Source organism: Acanthamoeba castellanii, assembly GCF_000313135.1.
Source record: "Acanthamoeba castellanii str. Neff unplaced genomic scaffold scf7180000084733, whole genome shotgun sequence".
Lineage (NCBI taxonomy): Eukaryota > Discosea > Longamoebia > Acanthamoebidae > Acanthamoeba > Acanthamoeba castellanii.
The window spans coordinates 242,330-268,357 of record NW_004457260.1 but is presented as its reverse complement, the minus strand read 5'-3'; the positions used below and the strand labels follow the sequence as shown (position 1 = coordinate 268,357).

Here is a 26,028-nt window from a genome sequence, read left to right as displayed (position 1 = left end):
AGCACAAAAAATGTCAGCGACGGTGAATGATAGGAAGCTGTTCATCGGGGGACTGAGCTGGAGCACAACGAGCGAGACGCTGCGAGCAGCATTCGAGAAGTATGGCAAGGTCGAAGAAGGTATAACACTGCACAATTGAAGATGAAGCGAGGCCTCTCATCGTGGGAGCTAATTTGCCGAGGGGGTAAATAAGCGAATGGATAACCAAGCGTGAGGCATCGTTTTCTCACAATGGATCATCCACCTCTCGGAAATGCAGCCAAGGTGATATCCGAGCCCGGCACGGGTCGATCGCGAGGCTTCGGCGCCGTGATGTACTACAACGAGAGCGATGCGCTGGCGGCCTATAAGGGGATGCACGGCGTGGAGCTCGAGGGGCGTTTCCTCTACGTCGATCGCTATCGCGACGGCCAGGAGCGTGACAGAGCTGCCTACAGAGCTGCCGGCTACGACCGCCCCTACGAGGGCAGCCGAAGAGGACCGACCGACAGTGCCGCGCCCTACGGTACGTCCCAGGCACTGACAGCTCATTCTTGTGGCCTATGCGAGATGCCCATTTGCAAATCGCATGCGCTACGCGATCTCACCTTCGCGCTTCCTCCAAAGGTCGGGATGGCTACGAGCGTGACTACGAACCTCGGGGCGGCTACGATCGCGGCGGTTATGACAGGTAACCCCCCCTCTGGGACCCCAATCGCTCACTCTACGCGCAGACTTCATTCTCCATCCAATCGTCTTTCTGATCTCAACCTGTACCAGAATGCCGTACGATGCGCGAGGCGCGGGCGGCTACCCCGAGAGCGCCGGCGGCTATGGCGGCTACGGCGCGAGGGCCGCGGGAGGACCTCCCGGCGGCTACGGCGTGCCACCGCCTCGCGGCGCCTACCCCGGTGCGCGCGGCGGCTACGGCGGCGTTGGCCGCGGTGGGGCGCTCCCCATGCCGCCACCCTACGCCGCCGGCGGTCGCGGCGGCTTCGGCGGCTACGACCCCTACTACGGCGCACCCGCCGCCGGTGTGCGGTACGCTCCCACCCGCCTCACTCGCCGTGTGTCGTGTGTCGTGCGTCGGCTTGCTCCATGGCGCTCACGCTCGTTGTGGTGGCCTGGCGCACAGAGGCGGGTACGATGCGAGGATGGACTACTACGGCGAGGCTGCCTACGGTCGGGGACGCGGAGCCGCTGCGGCCGGCTACCCGCCGCAGCACTCGGCCTACGGCAGGCGCGCTAGGCCCTACGACTACCCGCCCTCCGCCACCGGCGCCTATGCCGGCGCCCGGCCCTATGACAGGTGAGTTCACCACACCACTACCACCTTCTCCTCCATGGCCACATGTCATCATCATAATTGACCGGCTGACGTCAGCGTCGGCAGATATCCGGCCTCGGGCTACGACGAGCGGGACTATGGCAGGTCGGCCTCGGCGGCCTACGACGATCGCGACCGCGGCGGCTACGCCGACCTGGACCGCGCGCGCAGCGCCTCGGCCTACGACGACCGCGACCGCTCCGACCGCAACGGCGGCCACCACCACGACGACCGCTCGCGCGAGCTGAGCCGCGGCGGCGGCGGCGGCTACGACGACCGCAGGCCCGGCGACAGGGACGTGCGGTCGGCCACCGGCGGCTACGGCGACGAGCGGTCCACGTCATCGTCATCGTCGTCCTGGGGCGCCGGCGCCGGCGCCGGCAGCGACTGGGACAGCAAGGAGCGAGAGCGCGATCGGGAGCGCGAGCGGGGCAGCAGCCGCTCGTCGTACGACACGCACCACCATCACCACCGCAGCAGCAGCGACCACCACGACCGGTCGTCGCGGGACGAACTCGCCCCGACGTCATCTTCGTCTTCATCGTCAGCAGCCTATGGAGGAGCGGACAAGTACTACGGCGGCAGGGAGAAGGAGAGCAGCGGTGGGTATGGTGCGTCGTCGTCGACGTCATCGCAGCGAGGAGGGAGCAGCAGCGGATCATATCATCACGCCGACCGAGAGAGGGACGGCCGAGGCTCGACATCGTCATCTTCGCTCGACAAGAGGGACTGAACAACGCAGGGTGGAGTGGTATGAAGGTCACAACATAACACGACGCGAGGGGGCGGAAGAGAGGAAGTTGAGCCAGCCGGCCAGCCAGCCAGCACGTCATCTTCATCATGGAGGAGAAGCAGCCCACACGCCAGCGCGGAACAAAAAGGGAAGACGAAGGCGATGTGGATGATGATGATGATGATGACGATGGCGATGGCTATGCGTAAATGGAACCATGCTGGTGATGAGAATGATGAAAACGCGTGGTAAGCCTCGTGACTGCTGAAAGGTGAAGGAAAACACTCGCCGGTTAAAGTGAATCGCAAGGCGAAAGCGCTTCGAAGAGCGACCGAACGACGTATGGGTAACATGCGGCAGCGTGCGCACCTCGTCCCAGCCTCCGCGCAGCTCAGCTCGGCGGGAGCGAGAGGAGAAGACGAAGTAGTCCCGTCGCCGCCGCCGTCGAAAGAAAGAAGTGAAGAAGAAGAATAAGAAGCAGCCGCCAGAACAACGGACAAAGAAAGTGATAGCAGAGAAAAGGCAGACTGAAGACACGACTACTGGTCCCGTGGGGCATGATGTGTGATTGTTGTTTGATTGATGCACTAACCAACTAGCTCACCCTCGTCATGAAAAGGCACGTGCGCTGTGTGTGTGTTTATTTTAAAAAATCAATAAATTAGGGTGTTTGGTAAGCGCAAGCGGTGTTGGTGGCGAAGGGATCAGCTGATGCGGAAGGTGAGGTTGATGCGCGGTTGGGTGACCCGGGCCTGCTTGGGCACGGCGTGCTGCCAGGACTCCTGCGTGCGGCCGTCCATCACCATCAGCGAGCCCGACGGCATCGCGAACTCCAGCTTGGCCTTCGTCGCCGTGTGCCGCAGTACGAACCTCCGCTCCGCCCCCAGCGACAGCGACCCGATCACCCCCTTGCCCTGCGCGTGCGGTGTGTGCGGTGGTGCGTGTGCGTGTCATCGATGTGTCGTGTGTGTGTCGTGTCGTGTGTCGTGTGTCGTGTGTCGTGTTGTGTGGTACTTCGGGGATGGCTTCGCGGTCGGCGTGGAAGGAGATGTGATCGCGGCCATCGCGGTAGAGGTTGAGTAGGAGGTAGTTGAAGCGGCAGCCCAGCGTGCGCTCGAGCCGCTGCCGCAGCGCGCGCATGTCGTCGGACCAGGGCGTCGGCTGGGTCTTCAGGTACGTCGACGCCACCACATCATCGTCAGCCATCCAACACTGCATGCGCGGCGACCTGTGTGTTGTGTTGCGTGTCGTGTGCGGTGAGTTTTTGGCGAGTGTCATGTGTGCGGTTTAGCAAAAGTAGAGTACTTGTAGGTCTTGCCGTAGACCCTGATGTCCGACTGCAGCCAGGGAATGTCGCGCATCAGGCCCGCGAGGATGCGCGCGGCCTCGTCCGGCTCGATGAATTGCGGGTGCCGGCGGAACAGGCCGCCGTCGAGCAGCCGCACCGCCTCCATGCCCTCCACGCCCCCGTCGTCGGTCCACTTGGCCACCACCCCCGCTGGCAGCGTTCCGCCAATCGTTGTTGCGGTTTTGTTTTTCTTCTTGGCTGACGTCAGCACAGTAGTAGTGCTCGTGGTTGATGCCGTGGTATGTTCTTCTACTTCATGTTCATGTTCGATGGCTTTTTCCTTGCCTTTAGCCTTTCGGGCTTTCTTTTGCGGACTTGCGCTGCCCCCAACGCCAAGGGCTCTCTGTTCCTCTTCTTCTTCTTCTCGTTTTCGTTTGATGGGCGACACGTTGGGGCTCTTCGTGTGCACCACGTACCTGTCCATCAGCTGCTGCTCGCAACAAGCGCAAAAACGTGAATGGCTTTGGTTTGAATTTTCCAGTTTTAAGTTTCCGCCTTTCCAGGAAAAGAATATTAGCCAAGAATTTAAAGGAAAGAAAAATGCGGGAAGGGGGGGATCATTACAGATGGGTCCATCGCGCGACGTAGTTCGCGACCAGGCCGCGGGCTCGGAGCGCGGCCCGGTAGGCGGAAAGGGTCGGCTTGGTGGCCCCACCCCCTCGGAGCCGCGCAAGCCAGGCGTCAAAGGCGCGCAGCAGCTTCTCGGCCTCGTCCACCCGACACACGCCCACCACCTTGTCGTGGTCGTCGACGCCAGAGAAGCACGCCGTGAGCAGGTTGGCCACCCCTTGGGCCGACAGCTCGAAGCGATGATAGTCGTTTTCACGGCCGGCGTGCACCACGGCCCAGTCGGCGTGGGCCAGCAGCCGCACTACGCGCCGATCGACTTCGCCGGCGCAGTCGATCGACCCCGCCGCCAGCTGCACGCAGCACCACAGGGCCTGCACGCAGTCCTTGTCGGTGTTGGGCGTCGCCTGGCCGCGCTGCACGTGGTCCACCAGCAGGCGGCTCAAGCGGCCCACCCACGGCTGCAGGTTCTCTCCGCCGAGAGGCGACTGGGCCAGTAGGTCTGGCGTCAAATGCGCATCAGTCGCGCGTGTCGTGCGCCCGGCATGTGTCGTGTGCGTGTGCGTGTGTTGTGTGTGTGTGTGTGTGTGAGCGTGGGGGGTACCGATGGTGCCGAACAGACTGACCAAGTGGTAATTGTTGGTGAGGGGGACTTGCGCAGTGCGCTCCAACAGCTCGATGATGGACTCCATGAGAAGGGGCAGCCGGGGCCGCAACACGTCCGCGCTGCACTCCTCAATCAGCGAACGCAGCAGGAGGTGGGCCGAACTGGTCTTGTCCAGGCCACTCGGGCTGAGCAGCAGACAAGGCTCCTGTTTTGTTGGTGCGTTTCGGTTGATTGGTTGGTTTGGGCTGAGTTGGAGTAGGTGGAGTGGTAGAGCGACCTTGAACCCGCGGATGACGTAGTCCAGCCACCTGACCGCCACCGCGGCCACTTCGGGCACCAGCCCGAACCGCAGGCTGTGCTCCAAAAGGCCCAGGAACTCGAACATCTGTTTCGGGTCGGTTGCGGTCAGCCCCAGGGCAGAGTGTAACTAACGAACGCCGTGCGTGTCTCTGTGCGCACCCCGTGTTCGGGCTGGATGCGCCCGAGCGCCCACAGCTCGTCGCAAGCGCACACGGCACGCCTGACCGGCGCCAGGTCCTGAAAGGAGCCCTCCTCGTTGTGGCGATGCACCACGTCACCTGCATTCCATACATGCCACAGGAAGCTAGAGGGAAAGCACCGCGCTCGTAGCCCCCAAGCGAAGGTAGCTACGTACATAGGGCGATGGACAGGTGCTCCACGCAACGCAGCCCTGCGCCCATATGGCTCGCCCCGGCGACCGCCGCCTGAAGCCGCTCGACCACCTGGCCCATCGTGGCCACCAGCAGCCCGAGTGATCGGTCCAGTTCGTCGCTCTCCGTCAGCCTGGCCCAGTCGCATATCACTCCGAACACACGGCTCAACAGCAGAGCGTCAACGTCGCTCGGTTCAGAGGCATGGCTGCATGCCACGCGCGCGAGCCAGCGACTGCAGGTGGTGATGACCCTGACCGCCACCGTTGGCTTGTTCCCTTGGGTCATGGTCGACGCCTGTGATGTGTGGCGCAGCTGGGCCTCCAGGCGAGCAGACATGGCACGCTCGTGGGCGTGGCGGGAGGTGGTGGTCTGGAACATGACATCGACCAGGCCACCCATCAGGGCCAGCATGTGCTCGTCGTGGCCTAACGTATAGATGAGCGTCGGCACGAGCGTCTCCGCTGCCTTACGCACCCGGAACTGACCGCACTCACGCACACACACGCACACACCGCACACACACGCACACACCGCACACACACGCGCGCGCGCACACACGCACACGCACGTGGAAGTAAGTGTGAAGAGGAGTTCAGGGAGGAAGAGTGGAGGGGCTCTTGGGATGGCTCGTACGCGCGAATGGGTGAGTGCGTCCAAAGTGACCGAGATGCAAACCGGCACGCCGTCCTTGCGCGGCTCCAGCATCCATTCGGGGCAGCAATGGCAGACAGCTACCGCATGGAAAAGCCACAATCCCCCTTCGCTGTATATACCACCAGTGCACACAACATCACATAACACAAAACATATCAACACATATGACATGACACGACACGACACACGACACACACAAGCACGATACCAACAATGAGACACCGAGGGTGAAGGGGGAGCGAGAGGGTGTATGCTGACCGTGAACGCCAGTCAAAGGCTTCGTTTTCGGGGGCGGGGGGATGGAGGCGCTTTTGTAGGGCCGGCTCAACCAGGCCTTGCAGTGAGTCAACAGCCACGCTACTAACGATGATGCCGAACCAGCCTCGGCTGATTTCGACCAAAGGACTTAGGTCCTCTGACACGTGCCAAGATCAAATCAGCCGACACGACACACACGACACACACGACACACAACAGGTGAACACATCTGAGGTGAATCAGCACCTCGCCTCTCCGCGCCTTGTGTCACGTCGTGGAGGAGCTCTTGAAGATCCGCCGGCAGCTTCTGCGTGCTGTGGGGCGCATTCAAACTCGCGTTGGTCATGATCTCGTCACAGCACAGAGTCACTAATCGCTCCACGCGGGGCTTGAGCGCGTTGTGCAACAGCGCCTCCAGCCTGAAAGTTAGGGTTTGGGGTGGGGCAGCGGTGGTGAGTGCTCAACCAATGTCACAAAGAAGAGAAGAAAGTCGAAGCGTTGTACAATTCCGGGTATAACCAGCCAGCCTCGACCAGCCTCCGCATCCACTCGCCGGACAGGTTTGTCGCGTGGATGGCCACATGTTGGTCCTCCTCCCCTGCTCCTTCTCCCGTCTGTTATAGCCCCGCGTAAGTAGGGTGAGTGGTCCACCGCACGTGTAGCGCGACAATCGGTTAAATTGGCACCAACGCTCCTCCCTCCCCCAACACGGACCTGGAGGCAGGCAAGCAACGCCTTTAGAAGGGCTGCTTGCGCGGCGGCATCGGACGCGCTTTGAAGCACGAGCGAGTCCAGGGCGGCCATCCGCTCTACGGCACACAACCTCACGTCCGTGGCGCGAGCCAGCTGCTGCTAACACCCGAGCGTCAGAGATGAACATGTCTAAATCTATTCCAGGGGATCGCACGAACCTCCATCTCTATGGTCTCACCGGTGAAAAAGTACTAGCATGTCCGTTTTATTTCTTCGTCCACTCGCGAAGAAATTGGCTGAAGCCAGCCCTAAAGACAACAAATAAAAGATTGGATCGACGTTGGCAGGATTCGAACCTGCGCGGGGAAACCCCACCTCGTTAGCAGCGAGGCACCTTAACCACTCGGCCACAACGTCTTGTGTCCTCATCTTATCAATTATTGGGGCAACCATCGAAACCGGGCGGAACAAACAAAAACCAACACACAAATAAATAATCAGACTAATATTTGTTGAGATGGAGGCAACAAGTACTGGCCGAGCGAGCAGGCCGGCGCCCACCACCCTGGTAATTGGCCTACTCTGGCCACTACTGATCCATATACGGATTTGACTGATGATTTTACATGATTGCCATGCCGCACTAAAGGACCCAGAGTGGCAGAGGCGGGTGCGGGACCGCGCATGGGAGCTGGCCGAGAGCGGCGGCGCCGAGGGGTGGCTCCACAACGTGCTCCTCCTCCAGCACCATCGACCCTCCACCTCCATCTCCACATCCGCCGGTGGTGGTCGAGCCGAGGAGGTGGAGGAGGACCAGCGGCGGATCGAGCGGGCGAGGCGCGAGCTGGCCAAACGCCAAACGGTGCTGCGACCCCTGCGACTTGGCACCGACGCCGGCCAAGGCGCCACCTCCTCCCGCCACCAGCGAACAGGTGTGTGTCGTGTGTGTCGTGTGTGTCGTGTGTGTCGCGTGTCGCGTGTCGCGTGTCGCGAGACTGATCAATGGGGTGCGGCAGAGGTGGTGAAGGCCAAGATCGCCAACCTGGAAGCGGCCCTGCGCGCGCTCGATCTCGAGGAGGAGCGGGAGCTGGAGGCCGATCGGGCTGATGCGGCCGCGCGCGACGACGAACTGTTCGTGGTGCGGCCCGACGTGGCGACGGCCGAGCTTGACCAGGCCTTGGCACTCCTCCGCCGGCAGCTCCACCACGCCACCCACGCACTGGCCAGGTACCCTGCGCGCTGCCACCGCGACCGTCACCTTAAAAACACAGCGAGCGAGACAGCCACATTAACATTCTTTCTGATGTGTGGGCGCACAGGGAACGGGAGCTGAGGGCGGAGGCGCAGACCATCGGGGAGGCCCTCACGCGACAGCTCCAGCAGCACCCGCACGAGGCCACCTCACAAGAGTACGCACACGCACACGCACACGCACACGCACGCACACGCGCACACACCGCACGCGCACACGCAACCAATTGATGAATGACACGGGCGCGTTTGGTGTCGTGTTGTCACATCGCAGGGAACGAGAGGAGATGATAGGTCGGGTGAAGCAGCTGCGCGAGTGCAACGCGGCTCTGCGGGAGGGCCTCCTCGCGTTCGCCGACCGGATCTACCCGCCGCCCTCCGCCGGCGCCAGCCAAGAACCCATCACCAAGGTACACCCGTCCGCCCTTGCGTACGGTGATGCGTGTGTCGTGCGCTCATGTCGTGTCGTGTTGTGTTGTATCGTGTCGTGTGCGGTGCAGAGACCGAGAGCTGTGGAGGAGGGTCCGCCGCCGCCGTACGCGTCGCTGCGGGAGACCCTCGCCGAGCTGCTCGACGCCGCCCAGAAAAGAGAGAAGACTACGAAGGCGAAGACGACAAAGAAGGATGCGGACGGGTGGGTGGAGATGTCGACGGACGGGCGAAGGCTGTGGCCGCACTACGTTGAGCTGCTGCTGCGGGCGGGCATCGCCCAGAAGCACCCCAAGGACTCTTCGCTCCTCCACCTACGCCACTACACCGCCCAGTAAATAAATAAAACAGCTCGTGCTTAAAAAGCTTAAAAAAAGGCTGGCCCATTATTTTATCAGTTTTAGAAAATTATAAAATGTATTTATGTAAAAGTAAAAATTTAGAAGAGGTCGGCGGGGTAGTTGGGCTCCTTGGCTGGCGCCGACAGGCAGTCGCCGATGAAGTGCAGCCACTTGAAGCGCTCGAAGACCTGCTCTCAGTTTGACACAAAGATAGTGGAGCAGTAATGAGCGCGCGCGTGTTGTGTGCGTATGTGTGCACCACGTACCTGGTAGAGTTCGTGGGTGACGTTGAGTGTGATGCCCTCCCCGAACGCCGTGTTGATGGGGTCGATCACGTTGAGGTAGCACGGCGAGAAGTAGGCCTCCCACGACATGTCGTCTTCGCAAGTGTGCGGCCCATGACATGAGGGCAACGCCGAGGGGTTAGCCACAGAGAGCCCAGCGGGGGAGGGGGAGTACAGCTGTCAAGGCGTACCGAGGCTCTTGCCCAGGTCGCGCCACCAGTAGAACAGCGAGTGGACGGTCCACAGGTAGCCGTAGGTGTAGACCGTCGGGTTCTGGCGCCACCCGGCGATCCGCTCCAGCGGCACCCTGCCAACCAATTTACATCAATCTTTAATGTAAAAAGAAAGAAAATAGAAAGAAAAATAATAAACTGTGCATACCGGTAGTGGGCTTCGCGGGCGGCGACGACTTCGGCGGCGCTGGCGAGGGCGGCCTTGGCCTCGGCCATCTGGAGCTCGCGGTACGGCTTGGACTCCTTCCAGTAGCTCGCCGCAAAGTTGTACAGCCGATGCACCTGTTTACACACGACACGACAACACACACACACACACCACACACACACCACACACCACACACACACCACACACACACCACACACACAATCGTCAGTCCCAGCCGACCACACTGACAAAGGCGACAAATTGGGGCACAAAGGGGTACCAGCTTGGCGCGGAGGGCGGTGATGTTGGCGCTGTCGACAAGCTCGCGATAGAAGGGCAGGGCGGCCTTGGGCACGAGCGGGAGCAGGGCGGCGAAGCGCGTGGCGAGCGCCGAGAAGTTGGCCTCCATCGCGTCGAGCAGCGGCTCCACCTCGGTCCAGTACTGGGGGCTCGTGCCAAGCCAGTCCCTGATCATCGCGCCCGTCATCGCCATCAGCCACCACCCACCACCCACCACCGCACACGCACACGCACACACACACGCACACGACGCTTATATGTACCGGACTTCGACGATGCCGAGCTTGTTGGGCTGGGTGGAGGCGGACGGGCTGACGAGGGCGCCCAGCTCGGACCACGTGTCCCAGCCCTCCAGATAGGCCTGGCCATTACGCTTCACCACCTTTTGTCGGGCCGTCGTGCCACGTCAGCACGTGACACACGACACGATACGATGGGGGGAGGTACGGTGGAGGGCAGCTTGCCGTCGATCTTGCCGTAGAGGAGGAGGTCGCGCTGGAGGTCGATGGTGTCGAGCACCAGCTGCACGAGCTGCTCGCGCGCCGGGCCGAAGGTGGCGCCAAAGACGTGCTCGCGCAGGATGGCGGCCATGGCCCGCGCCTCCGACGGCTCGCCCGTGCGCGGGTCCCACGACGCCCGCGCCGTCACCACGTCGCTCAGCCAATAGCCCCTGTGCGACCACGTTCGGAGTTAAAATAAGTGCAACCATTTGTACATCGGAGCTAAAAAACGGTCTATCTTCTCTCGTTTAGCGTACCACTCCCAGCCGCTGTTGAAGTTTATCTGGCCGAGGGTCTTGGTGGCGGCGATGGCCCGCAGGTCGGACAGGCGGCCGTGGGCGTAGATCGGCAGGAACAGCGGCACGTCAATGTCGTAGTTCTGTGTGATGTGTGTGTGTGTGATCAGTTGGCGCGTCCAATGAGGGCTGTACATTTTAATACATACCACCCAATAGGCGGTCTCGCCGTGGTAGATGGTCTTACGTCGGTCGGCCTCGAACTTGAGGAAGTCGAGCATGTACGAAAAATTTTGATTGCCGTACGTCGGCGCCGGCTCCGTCCTGTTTCAGCCCAACCCAACCCACCAACCATTAATCAAACGCGCGCCGTACCTCGACGCGCGATTGGCAGGACACGGGGCGTACCAGTTGTAGTACTGGACAGTGTGCGGGTAGATGCCGAGGTCGGGTGAGGCAAAGTGGGGCAGCAGATTGAAGTTGATGGGCTGCCCCGTCAGCGGGTCCTTGTAGTCGGCGCACACCTGGCCCGTCGAGCAATGACACTTGATGAACGCCTCCTGCACGCGTGTCGTGCCGTGTTGTGTGTGTCGTTCCGTGTGCGATGAGCGTGTGCGGTGAGCGTGTGCGGTGAGCGTGTGGGGTTGAAGGCAAACCTTGCCGAGCTTGGTGGTGTAAGCAGTGGTCATGTTCATCCACCGCAGCATCTGAGTGCAGTCCGGGTGGTTGAACTCGGAGAAGCCGCTCTCGGTCGACAGGAAATCGTAGCCGCAGCCGCCGTCGCTCGCCGGCCGCAGCAGCCAGTCCAGGTGCCGCTCGATCTGGCGCTGCTCGTCCGCCTCGTTCGTCACGTTCTCGATCAGCGGCCACCCGTGCTGCTGCGTAATCGCAATTCCACAATCTAGGTGTGTGTGTGTCGTGGTATGTGAGCGCGTGCGGCGTGTGCGATGAGTGTGGTTGTGCGCGGTACCGGCGCCGACGACGACGCCCCAGGCGTGGGCGATGTCGGCAATGCGGGCGAGGCGCGTGCGGCGGAGCTCGCTCCACGCAAAGTCGTTCCAGTCCTTGGCCCACAGCAGCACCCACTCCCACCGGTTCTGCCGGTTGGCCACGGTCCACTCCAGCGCCCGCTCCCAGTCGCCCACCATCGACTCCCACGTCTCGCCCTTCATCGTCGGCGTGACGTCAGCATGACGCGACATCGACATCGGCGGCCGCGGCGGCGTCAGCGTGACGGGGTAGGTGATGTCGAAGCCGTTGAGGAATTCCATGAGCTCGAGCGGGTGCTCGGTGTGGTGGTGCACGCCGCGGATGGCAAAGTGCGGCGCCGTGGAGAGGTCGAAGCGGCCGCCGTCGGCGTTGGCGAAGGAGAGGTCGAGCTGGTCGGGCACGAGCGGCTGCAGCGGGTGGAGGAACCCGAACCCGAGCCTCTGCAGCACCTCGTACGCCGCAAAGTGTGCGCCGATGTTCTGCGCGTGCGCACACACGCGTCAGTTCATGTGCGTGTGCGGTGATGCGTGTGCGGTATGTGCGGCGGTGCGTGTGCCGTGTGCGGTGATGGGTGAATGGTGGAGGTACGGCGCTGGGGTTGATGGTGGGGTAGAGCATGGGGTTGCCGTCGGCAGCGACCACGAGTACGCCGGTGGCGTTGTTGAGGCGAGCCCGCACGACGAAGCCCTCCGACCCGAGAGCCGCCAGCTCGGCCGCCGGGATCAGGGCGCGCGTCGTGGCCGTGTCCCCGAGCGACAGCGCCAGCCCGCGCACAGGTCCGCCCACCACCCGCCCACCTGGCCCCCATCATTGTTTATTTCAATAATAATAATAAATAAGCATTTTTATATTAATAATACTAAAATAAAGCAGTTATCACCATTGAGGGTTTAGACGAGGGAGAGTACCAGAGGAGGCGAGGAAGGGGCGGAGGAGGGCTGATACGCGGGTCTGGACGGCAGGGTCGACCGATTTGCCGAATTCGAGAGTCACATTAGTCGAAGCTTGGGTCAACCCGAGAAGAGTGGCAACCACCACCAGCCCAAGAAGGAAGAGTGGCCCGCAGTGCCTCATCTTCTCTGGCCCTGCCGGCTCGCCACTACCGCTGTTGCGTGTTCTAAATTGCGGTTATTCCTGGTTGGTTGATGGCCACGGCTGTGGATTTCATTCAAATAAATTTCTTTTCTGGCGTTGAAGAAAATGAAAATGAAAATAAAAGAGAAAAGAGTGGTGTGGAGGTACTGTTGTTTGGGTTGAACAAGAAGAAGATGGAGGTGAAGAGGAAGAAGAATCAATCAAATTTACGAAGAGGAAGACGAGGACGAGGAGCCGTCGTCGATTTGGGCGAGGATGGCCTCGAGCTCCTGGGCCGAGTAGATGCGGAACGTCTTGCCCGCCTCGACCGACGCGATCTCGACGTTGACGGCGCTGATCTTCTCCTCCATCACCTGCTTCAGCGTGTGCAGCGCCAGCTTCTCCGCCTCCTTCAACGTGATCGACTGTTCGTTCATATTCGAGCCACCATCACAAAGCCCATCAGCGTCGTCATACAGGTAAAGCACACTGGTGGCGAGCGAAGAAGACGAAAAGGAGGCGAACAACAAACCTTGGAGTACTTGTCCTGGAGCGTGGACTGGGCGCCCTCGGAGCCGGCGCCGATGGCCTTGGCCTCGTACTGGACGAAGGTGCCCGACGGGTCAGTGTGGAAGAGGGCCGGACCGTTCTCGCTGTCCACGCCCGCCACCAGCAGGGCCACACCAAACGGTCGGCTCTGATGTTGGTGATGATGGCGAGAGCGAGGTTAGAAGAGAATAGAAGAGGGACGGAGAGCTCAAGTGCGTGCGCGCGCGTGCGTAATGAGGCGAACGAGGAATGTAGCTGAGGTGAGAATGTACCATGGCCTTCTCAGACTTGCGGTCCTCGCCGAAGCGGAGGGCGAGGTCGCAGATGGCTTGCGTGCACGACTCGACCGACATGGGCTCATCGAACGTGAAGGTGTGGTTCTGGTCGTGGTGAGAATGATTGGCGTTTGTGTCGAAACAAGTCAGCAACGCCAACGCACGAAGTGTGCGGTCCACGTGTGCGAAGGTGCGCATGCTTGTGTGAGGCGTCAGGACAGCGTGTGTGAGTTGCAGGCGGGCGAACCTGTGCTTCAACTCGGGCGTAGTCGATAAGGGTCTTGGCATCTCCAGTGAGACCGCTCATGGCGGCACCGATGTGAGCGTCGATTTCCATAATCTTCTCCACGCTGCTGGGCTCGAGAAGGGGCGACGTGAGGCGCTTCTCCACAGCCAGGATCACACCCTCAGAAGTCTGGATGCCAATCGCAGTGGAGCCCAGCTGTGGCGTGGCACGCATTGATTTGATGTATCAATATCAAATAAGACTTGTGCTGATCTTAGTGCACGGGGGGGGGGGAAGGCGAACCTTGATGGCTTCAATGGCATATTCGACCTGGAAGAGACGACCCTCAGGGGAGAAGGTGTTCACGCCACGATCGTACTCAGTCCTTCAATGGTAAAGAGTGCGAAGTGTCAATTAATGAGAAATGAAGATGCAGATCGTCGAAGCTGCCGCTACGTTTGTGGCAGATACGAAGCGAAGTAGGCGAAACGGACTCGACCCACGTACCTGGTAAGAAACATTCTGTGTGATCTCTTGTTCTGGTTCTGATTTGCTCAAAGATGTTGCGTTTTTTCGCCACCACAGCGATCCGCAAAGGCCACCCACGTCTTTGCTGGCTGTCTCCTTGGCCCGTCTGTTCCGGCCCACGCCCTCAAGCCCCAAATTCCAGAAATATCTCACATACCCAAGGTACTGGGCGACTGCCGGCGACCAGGGTAGTTACTCAGCGACTACACCTCCGCGCTACGACCAGCCCTCTTACTCTTCATTGTGTACATACACCAAAGGAATGCAACACTGCTTACTGCAGCTTCTGGAGGTACCACGAGTACCACAGGCCGTCATAGGTCGACAACAGCTGCAGGTTGTTGGCAAACACGAACTCGTTCACCGCTCCCTTCACCGCCCCGCTCCCCTCCGACCCTGCATATATGTGACACATGAAGCAAACAAAGGCGATCAACAACAACATTCCAGCTTCAGCCCAAGAATGCAAACACATACCGTCCATGCACTGACGCCACGATTGGCCGCCCTTGGCGGCTTCGGCGGCCGAAAGGTAGTCGTGGCCGGCGAGGATGCCGCCCATGCGCAGCTTGGGCCACCACTCGCGCAGGTCCTCGCGCACCCCGCAGTAGTCGTGCCGCGCGTCGATGTAGATGAAGTCGAGCGAATCGTCGGGCACCAGCTTGGCCGCCTCGGTCGTGTACATGCGCATGAACTCAGTGATGTTGGCGTGCTGCGCCAAACGCTTCTTAGTCGCTTGGAAGAGCGACTCCTGCTTATTGTTGTCCACCTTCACCCCGACTACCACCCGTTAGAACGACACACTCCGTGCCACGCGACGCGACACGACGTGTGTTGTGTAGAGCGCATACGTTGGCGGTGTCGTCGTAGCGCTCCTGCTGGTGCCACAAATCGACGAGAATGTACTTCTCGCAGCTTTTCCAGCGCGCCAGGATGTCCTTCGAACAGACCTGCCTGCACGCCTGCGCACGACACGACGCACGACCACCACGCCACACAGTCGTGGTTAGGTGTGCCTAGTTGCGTTATTCAAGGGGGGAGGCGCAAATGAAATTAATAACTAAATACCGAGCTCGGCGCCGGTCTTGAGTCCGTAGAGCTCGGCCAGGCAGCCCAGGTCCTCGCGATGGGCGATGGGCACCAGCGGCAGCCGGCGCCCGCCCGCCCTCTGCCGCCGCTCCTCCCCCTCGTCTCCCTCATCGCCCCACCAGTTGGCCTTGGGCGGAATGAGCGAGCCGCACTGTTTGTAGACCGAGTCCACGTCGGCGTCGGGCGCCCGCGCCGGGTACTTCCACGTGTACCAGTTGGCGTCCGTTACCACCTTCCCCTTGTCGTCCACACTGTTCTTGGGCTTCGTCGCGGGTTTCTTGTGGCTGTCGTGGTCGTGGTTGTCGTGGGTGTCAACGGGGGGTACCACGGCGACCTTCTTGGGCTTCTCCACGTTGCCGCGGGCCGTGGTGGTCGCCGGCGGGGTCTGGCGCGATCAGCGGACGTCAGCCGGCCAGGAAGGCCCCGGGAAACAAACTTTCTCATCCAAGGAAGTGTATGGGGGGGGGAAGCGTACGGTGAGGGGGAGGAGGAGGAGGAGGGGGACTGGAGGAAGAGGCGAGGAAGAGGTAGAGACAGAACGAGAACAGGGCGAAGCCCAACAGGATGAAGATGGGCGGCACTGGAAACCGAGAGCGCGAGTTCATCATCTTTTAGGGTTCTTTCTCGACGAACGAACGAATGAGTTCACGCAGCCCTCCTGTAAGGGTTTGTTGATGGACCGCCGAGAGTCTGAAAAAGATGGACAGTGCCGTCGCGATGCGGTGTTCCCTTGAGGGGGGAGGTGTGGTCGGAGTGAGGAGAAAGAGGAGTTGGTTGGGCGGCCAGCTGCAAACTGGTCTGGCCTGTCACGACACCTAACGGCGCCTGATCGTGGTCTTTATTGCCACTAAAATGGGAACCAATCCGGGGGTCTCGCAGAGGACACCATTTTCCAGCTTAAAACCGGGCACCGACGGCGAAGAAATAATAAAGAACGATTTGGCCAAGACTCGAATTCCATTTGTTGATCTTGCAATCGCCCTGTCTCGGTTCTCCGGAGGAGAGCGAAAGACCCGTTCACATTAACGCATTCATCATCTCTACGTTCGCGGAGGAAGCAGTTTCGCATCAAAAGCGAACATAATTATGGAACTCCAGCAGATCGCCACCACTCTGCAAAACACGTTCGATGGATCGAGCGATGTCCGTAAGGCTGCCGAGCAGCAGCTCGAGGCCGTACGTCCATTTCACCTTCGCCCTGGCGTCCATTCATTTAATCTCCGCGATTGTATTCCTCTACACGAATCGCGATTTTTTGGGAGATTAGCGAAGGGAACGCAATAAGGCTCACTTTCATTTGTGCTCCTCAGTACCTCGACGTGGCCGGCTATGTCGTGGGTCTCCTGAAGATCATGACCGCTACCGAGGTCCCCTTGCCGATTCGCCAGGCCGCCTCCATCCAGTTCAAAACGCTCATCAACAGCCGCTGGGTAAGCTACCTCTGATTTGATTTACCATTTATTTGAGTAATTTATTTGATTTACTATTTATTTGATTTATTTAGTTGTTTATTTATTTATTTATTTTTAATTGAATAATTATTGTTAACTCTGCCATGCAGACTGCCAAGGCGAAGGCGAAGAAGAGGGCCCTCACGGATGAGGAAAAGACCATCGTCAAGCAGAACATCGTCGAACTCATCGTCCACGTACCCCCCGTCGTCAGGTCCGTGAACATGCCTTTCGCGTGTGTCGTGCGTTGTGCGCGTGTCGCGTGTGTTGCGTGTGTCGTGTGTAGCGACGAACGCATTTCAAATGGTGGATGACAGGTCGCAGGTCGCGGTCTCGCTGAGGCACGTCCTCGAGAAGGAGTACCCCGACAACTGGAGCGATCTGGTGCCCAAGGTGATGTCGTTCATCAACACGCAGGACATCACGCGCCTGCACGGCGCGCTCTACACGATGCGCATCATCATCAAGAAGTACGAGCACAAGCCCTCCGAGGGCGGGCTCCGCGAGCCGCTCAACCAGATCGTGCAGGCCACCTTCCCCGCGCTCCTGCAGCTCTTCGGCGCCCTCGCCAAGCACACCAACCTCGAGGCCTGCCTCCTCCAGCGCATCCTCACCAAGATCTTCTGGTCGGCCACACAGGTTGGCTTCACACACGACACACACGACACACACGACACACACGACACACACGACACACACGACACACACGACACACACGACACACACGACACACACGACACACACGACACACACGACACACACGACACACACGACACACACGACACACAATTACTGAGCTCACGTTGTACATTGCAGAACGCGTTGCCTCCGATGCTGCGTGATCTGAGGGCGGTCGAGGGGTGGTTCACCATCTTCACCGAGCTCCTCCTCAGGCCCGTGCCCACCGAGGTACCACTCTTTCTTGTGTCTGTGTGTGTGTGTGAGTGTGTGCCGTTGGTCGTGTTATTCAACGCCGGGCGTTGATCATTGGTGGGTCCATGGGGTGGCAACAGGGTCAGCCGGAGGAGATCGCGGAGCGAAAGAACTTCCCGCCGTGGAAGCTGAAGAAGTGGATCGTCCACATCTTCAACCGCTTCCTCGCCAGGTACGGCGCCAAGCGAAAGTCCGACGACCCCGGCACGAAGGCCTTCAGCGAGGGCTTCCGGGTGGCCTACGCGCCCAAGCTGCTGGAGACCCTCCTGCAGCTCCTGTCGGGCATTCCCAACGGTCAGTTCCTGCCCGCCCGCCTCGTCGCCGTCGCCCTCAACTTCATGGGCCACGCGTACGTCGAGCACCCACTTTTTTTTCTTTTTCTTTTCTTTTTGCTTTCGTATTTGTGTTTGTTTTTGGCCGTCGCTCACCAACCCGTGGCACGCACACAACTCACGACACGACACGACACGCACACATAGTATTCGTCATGCCAACACTTACCAGATCCTCAAGCCCCACCTGCCGGTCTTCTTTGCCAAGGTACGCAACGGTGTGTGCGTGCGTGTCGTGTGTGTCATCGTTTTTAACGCTCGCGTGCGTGTGGGGCAGATCATGTTCCCGCTGTTCTGCTTCAACGACGCCGACGCGGAGCTGTGGGAAGACGACCCGGCCGAGCTGATCCGCAAGGAGTCGGACCTCCTCGAAGATTTCTGGGACCCGCGCCTGACGGGCATGAACGTGCTGCTCGACCTCATGCAGCTGCGCTCGGCCGACTACCTCCACCTGGTGGTCACCCACTGCATCGGCGTGCTCAACGCCTACCAGGCCTGCCCCGAGAACCCGCGCCCGGAGCACCTCGCCCGCCAGAAGGACGGCGCCCTCGTCGTCATCGGCAACCTCATCGGTCGCTTCGAAAAGGTATTTTCTCAGTCTTATTGTTATTCTTATTATTATTATTACTTCACGCCGACCAATCACGCGCGCAAGCTGACACGTTCGATCGAACCGAAACGAACCACCTAGGTGCCCGAGTACAAGAAGTCGCTGGAGGGCATGATCACCACCCACGTCATCCCCGAGTTTACCTCAGTCTACCCCTTCCTTCGCGCTAGGGTACGGCGTCGTGTGCGTGTGCGTGTGCGTGCGCGTGCGCGTGTTTCGTGCACTAAGCCGAGGCTGATTGACCACCAACTAGGCGTGCTGGATCTTCGGGGAGTGCTTCGACATCAAGTACGAGAACCAGGCGACATTCCTGCACGGCCTGCAGCAGGTGCTGAACCTGACCAAGGACTCCGACCTGCCCGTGCGCCTCAAGGCCGCCGTCTCCCTCCGCTTCCTCTGCCAGAACGAACTCTCCTACCAGCCGCTCCACTCCGTCCTGCCCCATCTCCTCGAGAGTGCGTCCACCACCTCCACCCGCTTCACCTTCTTTTTCGTTCTTCTGTGTGTGCCAGGACTTGAGTCTGACCGTGTGCGCACTCGACACGACACACAGTGTACTTTGCATTGATGACCGAGCTTGATAACGACGATCTCGTCAAGTCGCTCGAGATGATCATCCAGTGCTTCGTTAAGGACATCGCCCCGTACGCCATCAGCCTCATCCAGAAGCTCGTCGAGGTTCGTACACACGCGCGCACCACACACACACACAGACACACACACACACACACACCACGCACACCACACGGCGCCCATGTGTCTCATGCCGGCGCACACAACGCAATACAGAACTTCGTCCGCCTGGCTAGCGCGGATGAAGAGGACGACGCGGCCGCCATGGCGGCCACCGAGTGCCTCGGCGCCATCGAGACCATCCTCGACAGGTCCGTGCCCCCCCCCCCATCCACATCAACTCGACCGCACTTTCACACCTCATTCATATAATATAAGTTATATATTACAATAAAACATTTATAATTCAAATATACGGAACATTTACTAATCTTTATGCACAGCATCACGAAGACCCCGGACCTGTTCCCGCAGGTCGAGCCGCTGCTCGTGCCCCTGCTGGTCCGTCTGCTCGACGATGACGCCATGGAGTTCATGGAGGAGACCCTCAAGATCATGGCCTACCTCACCTTCTACGGCCGCGGCATCTCGCCCGCCATGTGGCAGCTCTTCCCGCTCCTCTACAAGGCCTTTGACGGCTGGGCCACCGACTGGATGGACCGTACGTGCGCCGCGCGCGTTCTTCCCGTTGTGGTTTTGTGTGCGTGTGTGCGTGTGTGCGTTTGGGTGTTGTGTGTGTGTGTGTGTGTGTGTGTGTGTCGTGTTGTACGTCGGGTTCGTGAGCTCACACGCGCGGCGACGTCAATGTGCGTGCAGAGATCATCATCCCGCTGGACAACTACATCTCGCGCGGTAATGATGTGTTCTTGGCCAACCCGGACTACCTCAAGATGGTCCTCTCCATGTACCAGAAGGTATCGGTCGTCATATTGTTTTTATTTATTTATTTATTTATGTATTTCATGCCTTTGTTTTAAACATTCGAAGAGTCGAAATTCCTTTGTGCTCACCCACTTCGCGATCGCAGCTCATCGGTGACACTGGCGTTGCGGACGTTGATGCCGGCGAGGGCGCCAAGCTCATCGAAGTTGTCTTCCAGCAGTGCCGCGTATGTCACCCACCACTCTCACTCTCTCTCTCTCTCTCGTTCTTGTGTCGTGCGCTCTGTCAGCATCAGTCTGGCAAAGAGTGTTTTTCCCCCGTTTTCTTTTCTCACCACGAATGTCACCGTTCTGTTGGTCATGACGCAGGGCCGCATTGACGAGTACGTCCCGGGCATCATTGAGCTGGCCGTTAAGCGTCTCCTCTCGGCCGAGACCACCAAGAAGTCCCTCAAAGTCCTCTGCCTCGAAGTGGTACGGCTCGCTGCCCATTCAAGGTGAAAACACGATACACCGTCAGAGGCAGCCACTGACCGATTGTGCTGTTGTGTGTGTGTTATCGTGGTACAGGTGTCCAACGCGCTGTGGTACAACCCGGCGCTGACGCTCCAGGTGCTGGACACCAAGGGCCTCACGGGTCCCGTGTTCCAGACGTGGTTCGCGCAGAGCGACAACTTCACGCGGATCAAGGACAAGAAGCTCGCCATCGTGGGCCTGAGCTGCATCTTCGAGGTGCCCTTCGCGTCGCTGCCGGCCTCCATCCAGCCCGCCATGGGCTCCGTCTTCATGCTCCTCCTCAAGTTCATCCACCTGCACGAAATGCAGAAGAACAGTACGCACCGCACACGACACGCACGACGCGACATGCGCACGCGCACGTGCCTGTGCTGACTGCGAGTCTCTTAATGATTGCAGAGGTTAAGGTGCCCAAGGCTGAGGGTGAGGAGGGAGAGGACGACGACGACGACGACGATGACGATGGACTCGGCGAGGATGATGATGACGACGACGATGATGACGATAGCGACGAGGACCAGTTCGTGCCGGAGGACGAAGACATTGGCGCCGACGCCGACACTCTCGTCCAGCTCTCCGAAGCCGTACGTCTCTCACCACCTGCGCACCGCACCCCCGGTTTGCCCACCATCTCACGCGCTTGTGCGCGACCAGGCGGGCGAGTACTCGTTCTCCGCCTTCAAGGGCGATGACGACGAGCTCGTGGACGGCGGCATCGTGACCTCGCCTCTCGATGCCGTCGAGCCCTACGTCTTCTTCGCCCAGCGCATGGAAGGTAAACAACAAACAAAACAACCACCACTATCGCTCCATCCAGATGCTTCCGTGCTTGTAGTGCTACCGGTCGTGATCGATATCTCACCCTTTCCCTCCGAAACTTTCTTCAGCGCTGTCGCAGCGAGACGGAGCCGTGTACGGCAAGCTGATGGAGTCGCTGCCGGGCGAGCAGCGTGTGTTCTACAACGCCATCCTCCAGCAGGCCGCCGCCACTGCCCAGCAGCAGGCCGCCACCACCTCTTCCTAAGCCCAAACAAGTTCTCTTTCTCCGCTACTATTTATTCCGCCGAAACCAATAATGAATTAAAAATAATATTTAAACTATTTAGAATTCCTCTGATGATTGTCATCCATGCGCCTGTGTAAATTTGGAATTTGAAAAATGAGAAAGTCAGCGTTGGTCGCGGAAGCAAACTCCTGAACTCCATTGGGGTTGCGTTGGGCAACGGCTCGATGCCACGCAGTGCTTTGGTGTCGCGGGCAACGCGTGGTTGTCGGCGGAGCTATCGTCAACAGCGGAGAGGAAACGGCGAGGCGGAAAAGTGTGCGGCGACCCCATAAATAGTCGGACGGCGCTTCTGACGCCAAATCATCTTTCACACATCCAACGCTACACACACAACTCACAGCCAAGCGCTAGCGTTACACACATCTCACAACTTCTCGATTACCACACAACTACACGCGACTTTCCATCTACGAGATCACTTCGAACATGCAAATCTTCGTGAAGACCCTGACTGGCAAGACCATCACCCTCGAGGTTGAGTCCAGCGACACCATCGAGAACGTGAAGCAGAAGATCCAGGACAAGGAGGGTATTCCCCCCGACCAGCAGCGTCTCATCTTCGCCGGCAAGCAGCTCGAGGACGGTCGCACGCTCGCCGACTACAACATCCAGAAGGAGTCGACTCTCCACCTCGTGCTCCGCCTCCGTGGTGGTATGCAGATCTTCGTCAAGACTCTGACCGGTAAGACGATCACCCTCGAGGTCGAGAGCTCCGACACCATCGAGAACGTGAAGCAGAAGATCCAGGACAAGGAGGGTATTCCCCCCGACCAGCAGCGTCTCATCTTCGCCGGCAAGCAGCTCGAGGACGGCCGTACCCTCGCCGACTACAACATCCAGAAGGAATCGACTCTCCACCTCGTCCTCCGTCTTCGCGGAGGCGGCAAGAAGACCAAGTGCTGCTTCGGCGAGTGCTCCAAGCGCGTCGTTCTCATCACGGGCGATTGCCGCTTCTGCCAGTCGCAGTTCTGTGGCTCGCACCGCCTCCCCGAGGATCACGCCTGCCAGAGCATGGACTCGTGCCGACAGGCGGCCTTTGATCGCAACAAGAACAAGCTCATGAACGAGAAGTGCGTAAGCCAGAAGGTCGGTGGAGTGTAAGAGCTCTTCGATGTCTGATCGTCCTCCCCCCTGTACAAATGTCCTCATTTGTAAACACAAAAACCCGTAAATACAGTACATATCATCTCTACTCTGCGCTTCTCCTGGGTCCTTTAGATCTCCATCTTCCTCATTCAACGTGGCCGAGACTTTGAATGGTGCGAATGGTTCGGGTCATGCTTTATCGATTGAGGCAAATCGGCGGTCGAGGAGGATCATGAGCGCGGTGGCGGTGAAGAGGCCCGTGGAGAGGAGCAGGATCTTGAGGGGGAACGTGATGAGCGGACCCAAGATGAAGCCGAACACCGACCCCAGCGACTGGTAGAACTTGTGGTTGGCGAACGCCGGCTCTGCGTCCCACAACGCCACCCCACAGATCTGCATCAGCACGACACACGATACACAACCACAACCACACGACACGGCAAGGCGCACCGGTGTTGTCGGTGAAGAAGACCGACATGAGGATGGGCGGCAGCGTGGTGAAGCAGCTGTCGCCGACGCTGAGCAGGGTGATGGCGGCGTAGACGCTCAGCGGGTGCTGGCTGATGACCTCCTCGGGCACCCATTCCGACGGCCACAGGAGGCCGAAGAAGAGGTAGAAGGGCACGTGGCACGCGACGCCCACCGCCAGGAAGAGCCGGCGGCCGACAGTGTCCGACAGGCGGCCGAGCAGGGCCGAGCACAGGGTCATCACGAGACAGTACCACGCGAACACGAACCCGATCGACGACAAGTCCAGGTGCTTCTTCACCACCTACACCATCATTCCACATCGCACACGCCGCACACGCCGCACACGCCGCACACGCCGCACACGCCGCACACGCCGCACACGCCGCACACGCCGCACACGCCGCACACGCCGCACACGCCGCACACAGGGTTGGTGACCAAGGGTGATTGGTTAACTGGGGGCGGTGTGCGGACCTCTTTGGCAAAGTCGCCGGTGGCGAAGGCCTGCTCGTAGCCGCTGTAGAAGAAGAGCGGGATGAGGAGGAACAGCCGCGGGTCCCGGTGGAGCGCGACCAAGTCCCTGGCCTTCTTCCCCACCAGCTCCATGTTGAACACCACCTTCTTCTCCTCCCCTAGATCGTCTTCGCTCTTTCGCTTCGTTTTCGCTTTCGCTTTCGCATCGTCATCAGTGTCGTCTTCGCTCTTCTTCTCTTCCACGACCACAGCGGCGGCGGCAAAGGTCTTTTCGTCGCCGAGGAGGAGCATGACCAGCACGCCGGCGATACCGACGGCGGTGAAGAGGTAGAAGAGCACCTTGGTGGCCTTGGCCTCGCCGCCCAGTCGGTCGCCGAAGATGAAGATCAGGCTCGCCACCACATTCCCCATCACGCTAGCCCACTGCAGCGGGTGCGTGTCGTGTCACTCAGTTTGTGGCGCGCGTGTCGAATCGTGTCATCCAGTGCGTGTCGTGCTGTGTGCGGCGCGTACGGTGCGTGCTGCGGCAAAGATGCCGTTGAAGAGGCCCATCTCCGACTTGGGCGGTTTGCCCTTGGCCTCTGCGTAGTTGGCCCCCGCAGCCGTAATGTACGACCCTGTACGCATAGCGCGTGTCGTTGGTCGTCGTGTGTCGTGTCGTGTCGCGTCTGCGCGTGCGTGTCGTGGGGTGCAAGGTACCGGCAGCGGTCCAAAGGATGCCAGCGCCCATGCCCAGGACTGCCGATGCCGGGATGAGTGTCACCCAATCTGGGTACAGGTTGGCCGCTGCCCCGTCACACACACACACGCACACACATCACCACAACGCAAGCTTAGCGGTGTGTGTGTGTGTGTGTGCGCGCGCGGTGGTTCGTGGGCGTGTGCGGTACCGACGAAGACGACGTAGGCGGCGGCGCCGAGCACGAGGGCCTTGCGCTCGCGCAGGGCCTTGGCCACGGGCGACGCCAGGAAGAGCGACGAGACGCACATGGTCCCGTAGAGCGACGCCAGACACCAGTAGCCCAGCCGCCCCGGAATCAGGCTGCTCTCCAGCAGCTGTGTAGTTCTACACACACGACACGAGACACGACACGACACGACACGCAACACGCGCGGTCAAGAGTCTGAAAAGAGTGCGTGTCGTGTCGTGTGTCGTGTCGCTACGTTGCGGGGGGGGGAACTACCCAAAAGCGAAGAAGATGCAGAAGAAGCCGGAGCTAAGGATGGCGAGATTGAGCAAGTGGGTCCGGGCCTCGCGTCGTCGCGCGGCGATGGCGGGTAGCAACGGCAGCCCCTCCTCTTCATCATCTTCATCATAACCATCCTCATCTTTCATTTGCTTGGTCCGTAACTTCATCTCTAAGAGATCAACTATAAATCAATAAATAATATTTATTGATTTATAGTTTTGCGGTTTTTGTTTGATTGTGCGAGCAAACAAAGACGCAGGAACATGCCAGGCACGTCCGGTTGAACCGGAAGCGAGCTCCACATCACTTCACGGTAAAGGCGATAGTGCCCCAGGACTCTTCCTGTTGCGTTTCCTTTTTTGTTTTTTTTCAATTGAATAAAATAAAATAAAATAAAATAATTAATAGGTCTGTGCAATCAAGGGGCAAGAGGCAAATCGGCGTTCGAGGAGGATCATGAGCGCGGTGGCGGTGAAGAGGCCCGTGGAGAGGAGCAGGATCTTGAGGGGGAACGTGCAGGGCAGGGCCGAGCACAGGGTCATCACGAGACAGTACTGCCGCCGATGAAGATCAGGCTCGCCACGTTCCCCATCACGCTGGCCAACTGTAATGTGCGGCGATGTGGCAGTGGCCAACCTGTACCGCTGCCGGTACCTTGCACCAGACACCACGCACACCACGCACACGACACACACGACCAACCACGCGCCTGTTCGCAACACACACGACACATGCACACTGGATGACACACAACAACACGCGGCGCGACGGCGTGACACGCACAACGTGAGCCAGGCGTGTGTGTGGTGTGCGGTGTGCAATTGCACCACGGCGTACCGACGAAGACGAAGTAGGTGGCAGCGCCGAGCACGAGGGCCTTGCGCTCGCGCAGGGCCTTGGCCACGGGCGACACCAGGAAGAGCGACGAGACGCACATGGTCCTGTAGGGATAAGGCTGATCGCCAGCAGCTGTGTCGATCTACACACACGACACGACACACAACGCGACACAACAATGATGGAGAGGTTGAGCAGCATGTGGGGCAACAACAACGACTTGCCCTTCTCTTCGTCGCAACCATCCTCATCTTCCACTTGACCTTCCACTTGCTCGGCCCTAACTGTGAAAACTACACATCATGAAGCTGGAGA

General features: G+C 59.6%; 11 protein-coding genes across 11 annotated transcripts; 4 read left to right on the top strand and 7 right to left on the bottom strand.

Annotated features, from left to right (window-relative positions):
* Positions 1–10: 10 nt before the first annotated feature.
* On the top strand, positions 11–2,039 carry ACA1_389490 (RNA recognition motif domain containing protein; the record flags this gene model as incomplete). Its single annotated transcript, XM_004333193.1, has 6 exons — positions 11–119; positions 260–505; positions 607–670; positions 760–1,020; positions 1,115–1,288; positions 1,373–2,039. 6 exons carry the CDS (start codon positions 11–13, stop codon positions 2,037–2,039), a joined length of 1,521 nt encoding a protein of 506 aa, XP_004333241.1.
* Positions 2,040–2,743: 704 nt separating this feature from the next.
* On the bottom strand, positions 2,744–3,811 carry ACA1_389480 (oxidoreductaselike protein; the record flags this gene model as incomplete). The annotated part of the gene is made up of 3 exons (XM_004333192.1): positions 2,744–2,953; positions 3,054–3,267; positions 3,345–3,811. 3 exons carry the CDS (start codon positions 3,809–3,811, stop codon positions 2,744–2,746), a joined length of 891 nt encoding a protein of 296 aa, XP_004333240.1.
* Positions 3,812–3,947: 136 nt separating this feature from the next.
* Positions 3,948–6,951, bottom strand: ACA1_389470 (uncharacterized protein; the record flags this gene model as incomplete). The annotated part of the gene is made up of 10 exons (XM_004333191.1): positions 3,948–4,456; positions 4,559–4,746; positions 4,846–4,946; positions 5,021–5,139; positions 5,217–5,700; positions 5,911–5,966; positions 6,155–6,304; positions 6,394–6,566; positions 6,652–6,761; positions 6,862–6,951. 10 exons carry the CDS (start codon positions 6,949–6,951, stop codon positions 3,948–3,950), a joined length of 1,980 nt encoding a protein of 659 aa, XP_004333239.1.
* Positions 6,952–7,357: 406 nt separating this feature from the next.
* On the top strand, positions 7,358–8,858 carry ACA1_389460 (uncharacterized protein; the record flags this gene model as incomplete). The annotated part of the gene is made up of 6 exons (XM_004333190.1): positions 7,358–7,408; positions 7,490–7,772; positions 7,857–8,067; positions 8,160–8,249; positions 8,366–8,501; positions 8,592–8,858. 6 exons carry the CDS (start codon positions 7,358–7,360, stop codon positions 8,856–8,858), a joined length of 1,038 nt encoding a protein of 345 aa, XP_004333238.1.
* Positions 8,859–8,959: 101 nt separating this feature from the next.
* Positions 8,960–12,626, bottom strand: ACA1_389450 (uncharacterized protein; the record flags this gene model as incomplete). The annotated part of the gene is made up of 14 exons (XM_004333189.1): positions 8,960–9,049; positions 9,128–9,240; positions 9,337–9,452; positions 9,527–9,660; positions 9,807–9,993; positions 10,090–10,208; positions 10,274–10,496; positions 10,584–10,705; positions 10,772–10,886; positions 10,971–11,122; positions 11,219–11,463; positions 11,533–12,031; positions 12,141–12,349; positions 12,461–12,626. The coding sequence occupies 14 exons, from the start codon at positions 12,624–12,626 to the stop codon at positions 8,960–8,962; spliced, it is 2,490 nt and encodes an 829-aa protein (XP_004333237.1).
* A 227-nt stretch (positions 12,627–12,853) lies between these two features.
* On the bottom strand, positions 12,854–14,197 carry ACA1_389440 (proteasome subunit alpha type5, putative; the record flags this gene model as incomplete). The annotated part of the gene is made up of 6 exons (XM_004333188.1): positions 12,854–13,051; positions 13,159–13,323; positions 13,448–13,555; positions 13,698–13,892; positions 13,980–14,061; positions 14,184–14,197. The coding sequence occupies 6 exons, from the start codon at positions 14,195–14,197 to the stop codon at positions 12,854–12,856; spliced, it is 762 nt and encodes a 253-aa protein (XP_004333236.1).
* Positions 14,198–14,478: 281 nt separating this feature from the next.
* On the bottom strand, positions 14,479–16,182 carry ACA1_389430 (uncharacterized protein; the record flags this gene model as incomplete). The annotated part of the gene is made up of 9 exons (XM_004333187.1): positions 14,479–14,600; positions 14,682–14,973; positions 15,056–15,079; positions 15,111–15,166; positions 15,273–15,678; positions 15,769–15,797; positions 15,834–15,873; positions 15,974–16,022; positions 16,154–16,182. The coding sequence occupies 9 exons, from the start codon at positions 16,180–16,182 to the stop codon at positions 14,479–14,481; spliced, it is 1,047 nt and encodes a 348-aa protein (XP_004333235.1).
* A 197-nt stretch (positions 16,183–16,379) lies between these two features.
* On the top strand, positions 16,380–21,613 carry ACA1_389420 (Importin beta domain containing protein; the record flags this gene model as incomplete). The annotated part of the gene is made up of 21 exons (XM_004333186.1): positions 16,380–16,469; positions 16,604–16,723; positions 16,855–16,941; positions 17,069–17,383; positions 17,561–17,653; positions 17,758–17,813; positions 17,850–18,026; positions 18,157–18,217; positions 18,287–18,595; positions 18,701–18,790; positions 18,873–19,074; positions 19,173–19,297; positions 19,409–19,503; positions 19,636–19,853; positions 20,009–20,106; positions 20,220–20,300; positions 20,443–20,547; positions 20,644–20,905; positions 20,989–21,173; positions 21,244–21,364; positions 21,477–21,613. The coding sequence occupies 21 exons, from the start codon at positions 16,380–16,382 to the stop codon at positions 21,611–21,613; spliced, it is 3,027 nt and encodes a 1,008-aa protein (XP_004333234.1).
* Positions 21,614–22,081: 468 nt separating this feature from the next.
* On the top strand, positions 22,082–22,756 carry ACA1_389410 (ubiquitin domain containing protein; the record flags this gene model as incomplete). The annotated part of the gene is made up of 1 exon (XM_004333185.1): positions 22,082–22,756. The coding sequence occupies one exon, from the start codon at positions 22,082–22,084 to the stop codon at positions 22,754–22,756; it is 675 nt and encodes a 224-aa protein (XP_004333233.1).
* Positions 22,757–22,930: 174 nt separating this feature from the next.
* Positions 22,931–25,022, bottom strand: ACA1_389400 (transporter, major facilitator subfamily protein; the record flags this gene model as incomplete). Its single annotated transcript, XM_004333184.1, has 7 exons — positions 22,931–23,106; positions 23,192–23,513; positions 23,687–24,109; positions 24,200–24,303; positions 24,386–24,472; positions 24,577–24,752; positions 24,871–25,022. 7 exons carry the CDS (start codon positions 25,020–25,022, stop codon positions 22,931–22,933), a joined length of 1,440 nt encoding a protein of 479 aa, XP_004333232.1.
* A 255-nt stretch (positions 25,023–25,277) lies between these two features.
* On the bottom strand, positions 25,278–25,914 carry ACA1_389390 (uncharacterized protein; the record flags this gene model as incomplete). Its single annotated transcript, XM_004333183.1, has 3 exons — positions 25,278–25,480; positions 25,714–25,855; positions 25,888–25,914. The coding sequence occupies 3 exons, from the start codon at positions 25,912–25,914 to the stop codon at positions 25,278–25,280; spliced, it is 372 nt and encodes a 123-aa protein (XP_004333231.1).
* Between the last annotated feature and the right edge of the window lie 114 nt (positions 25,915–26,028).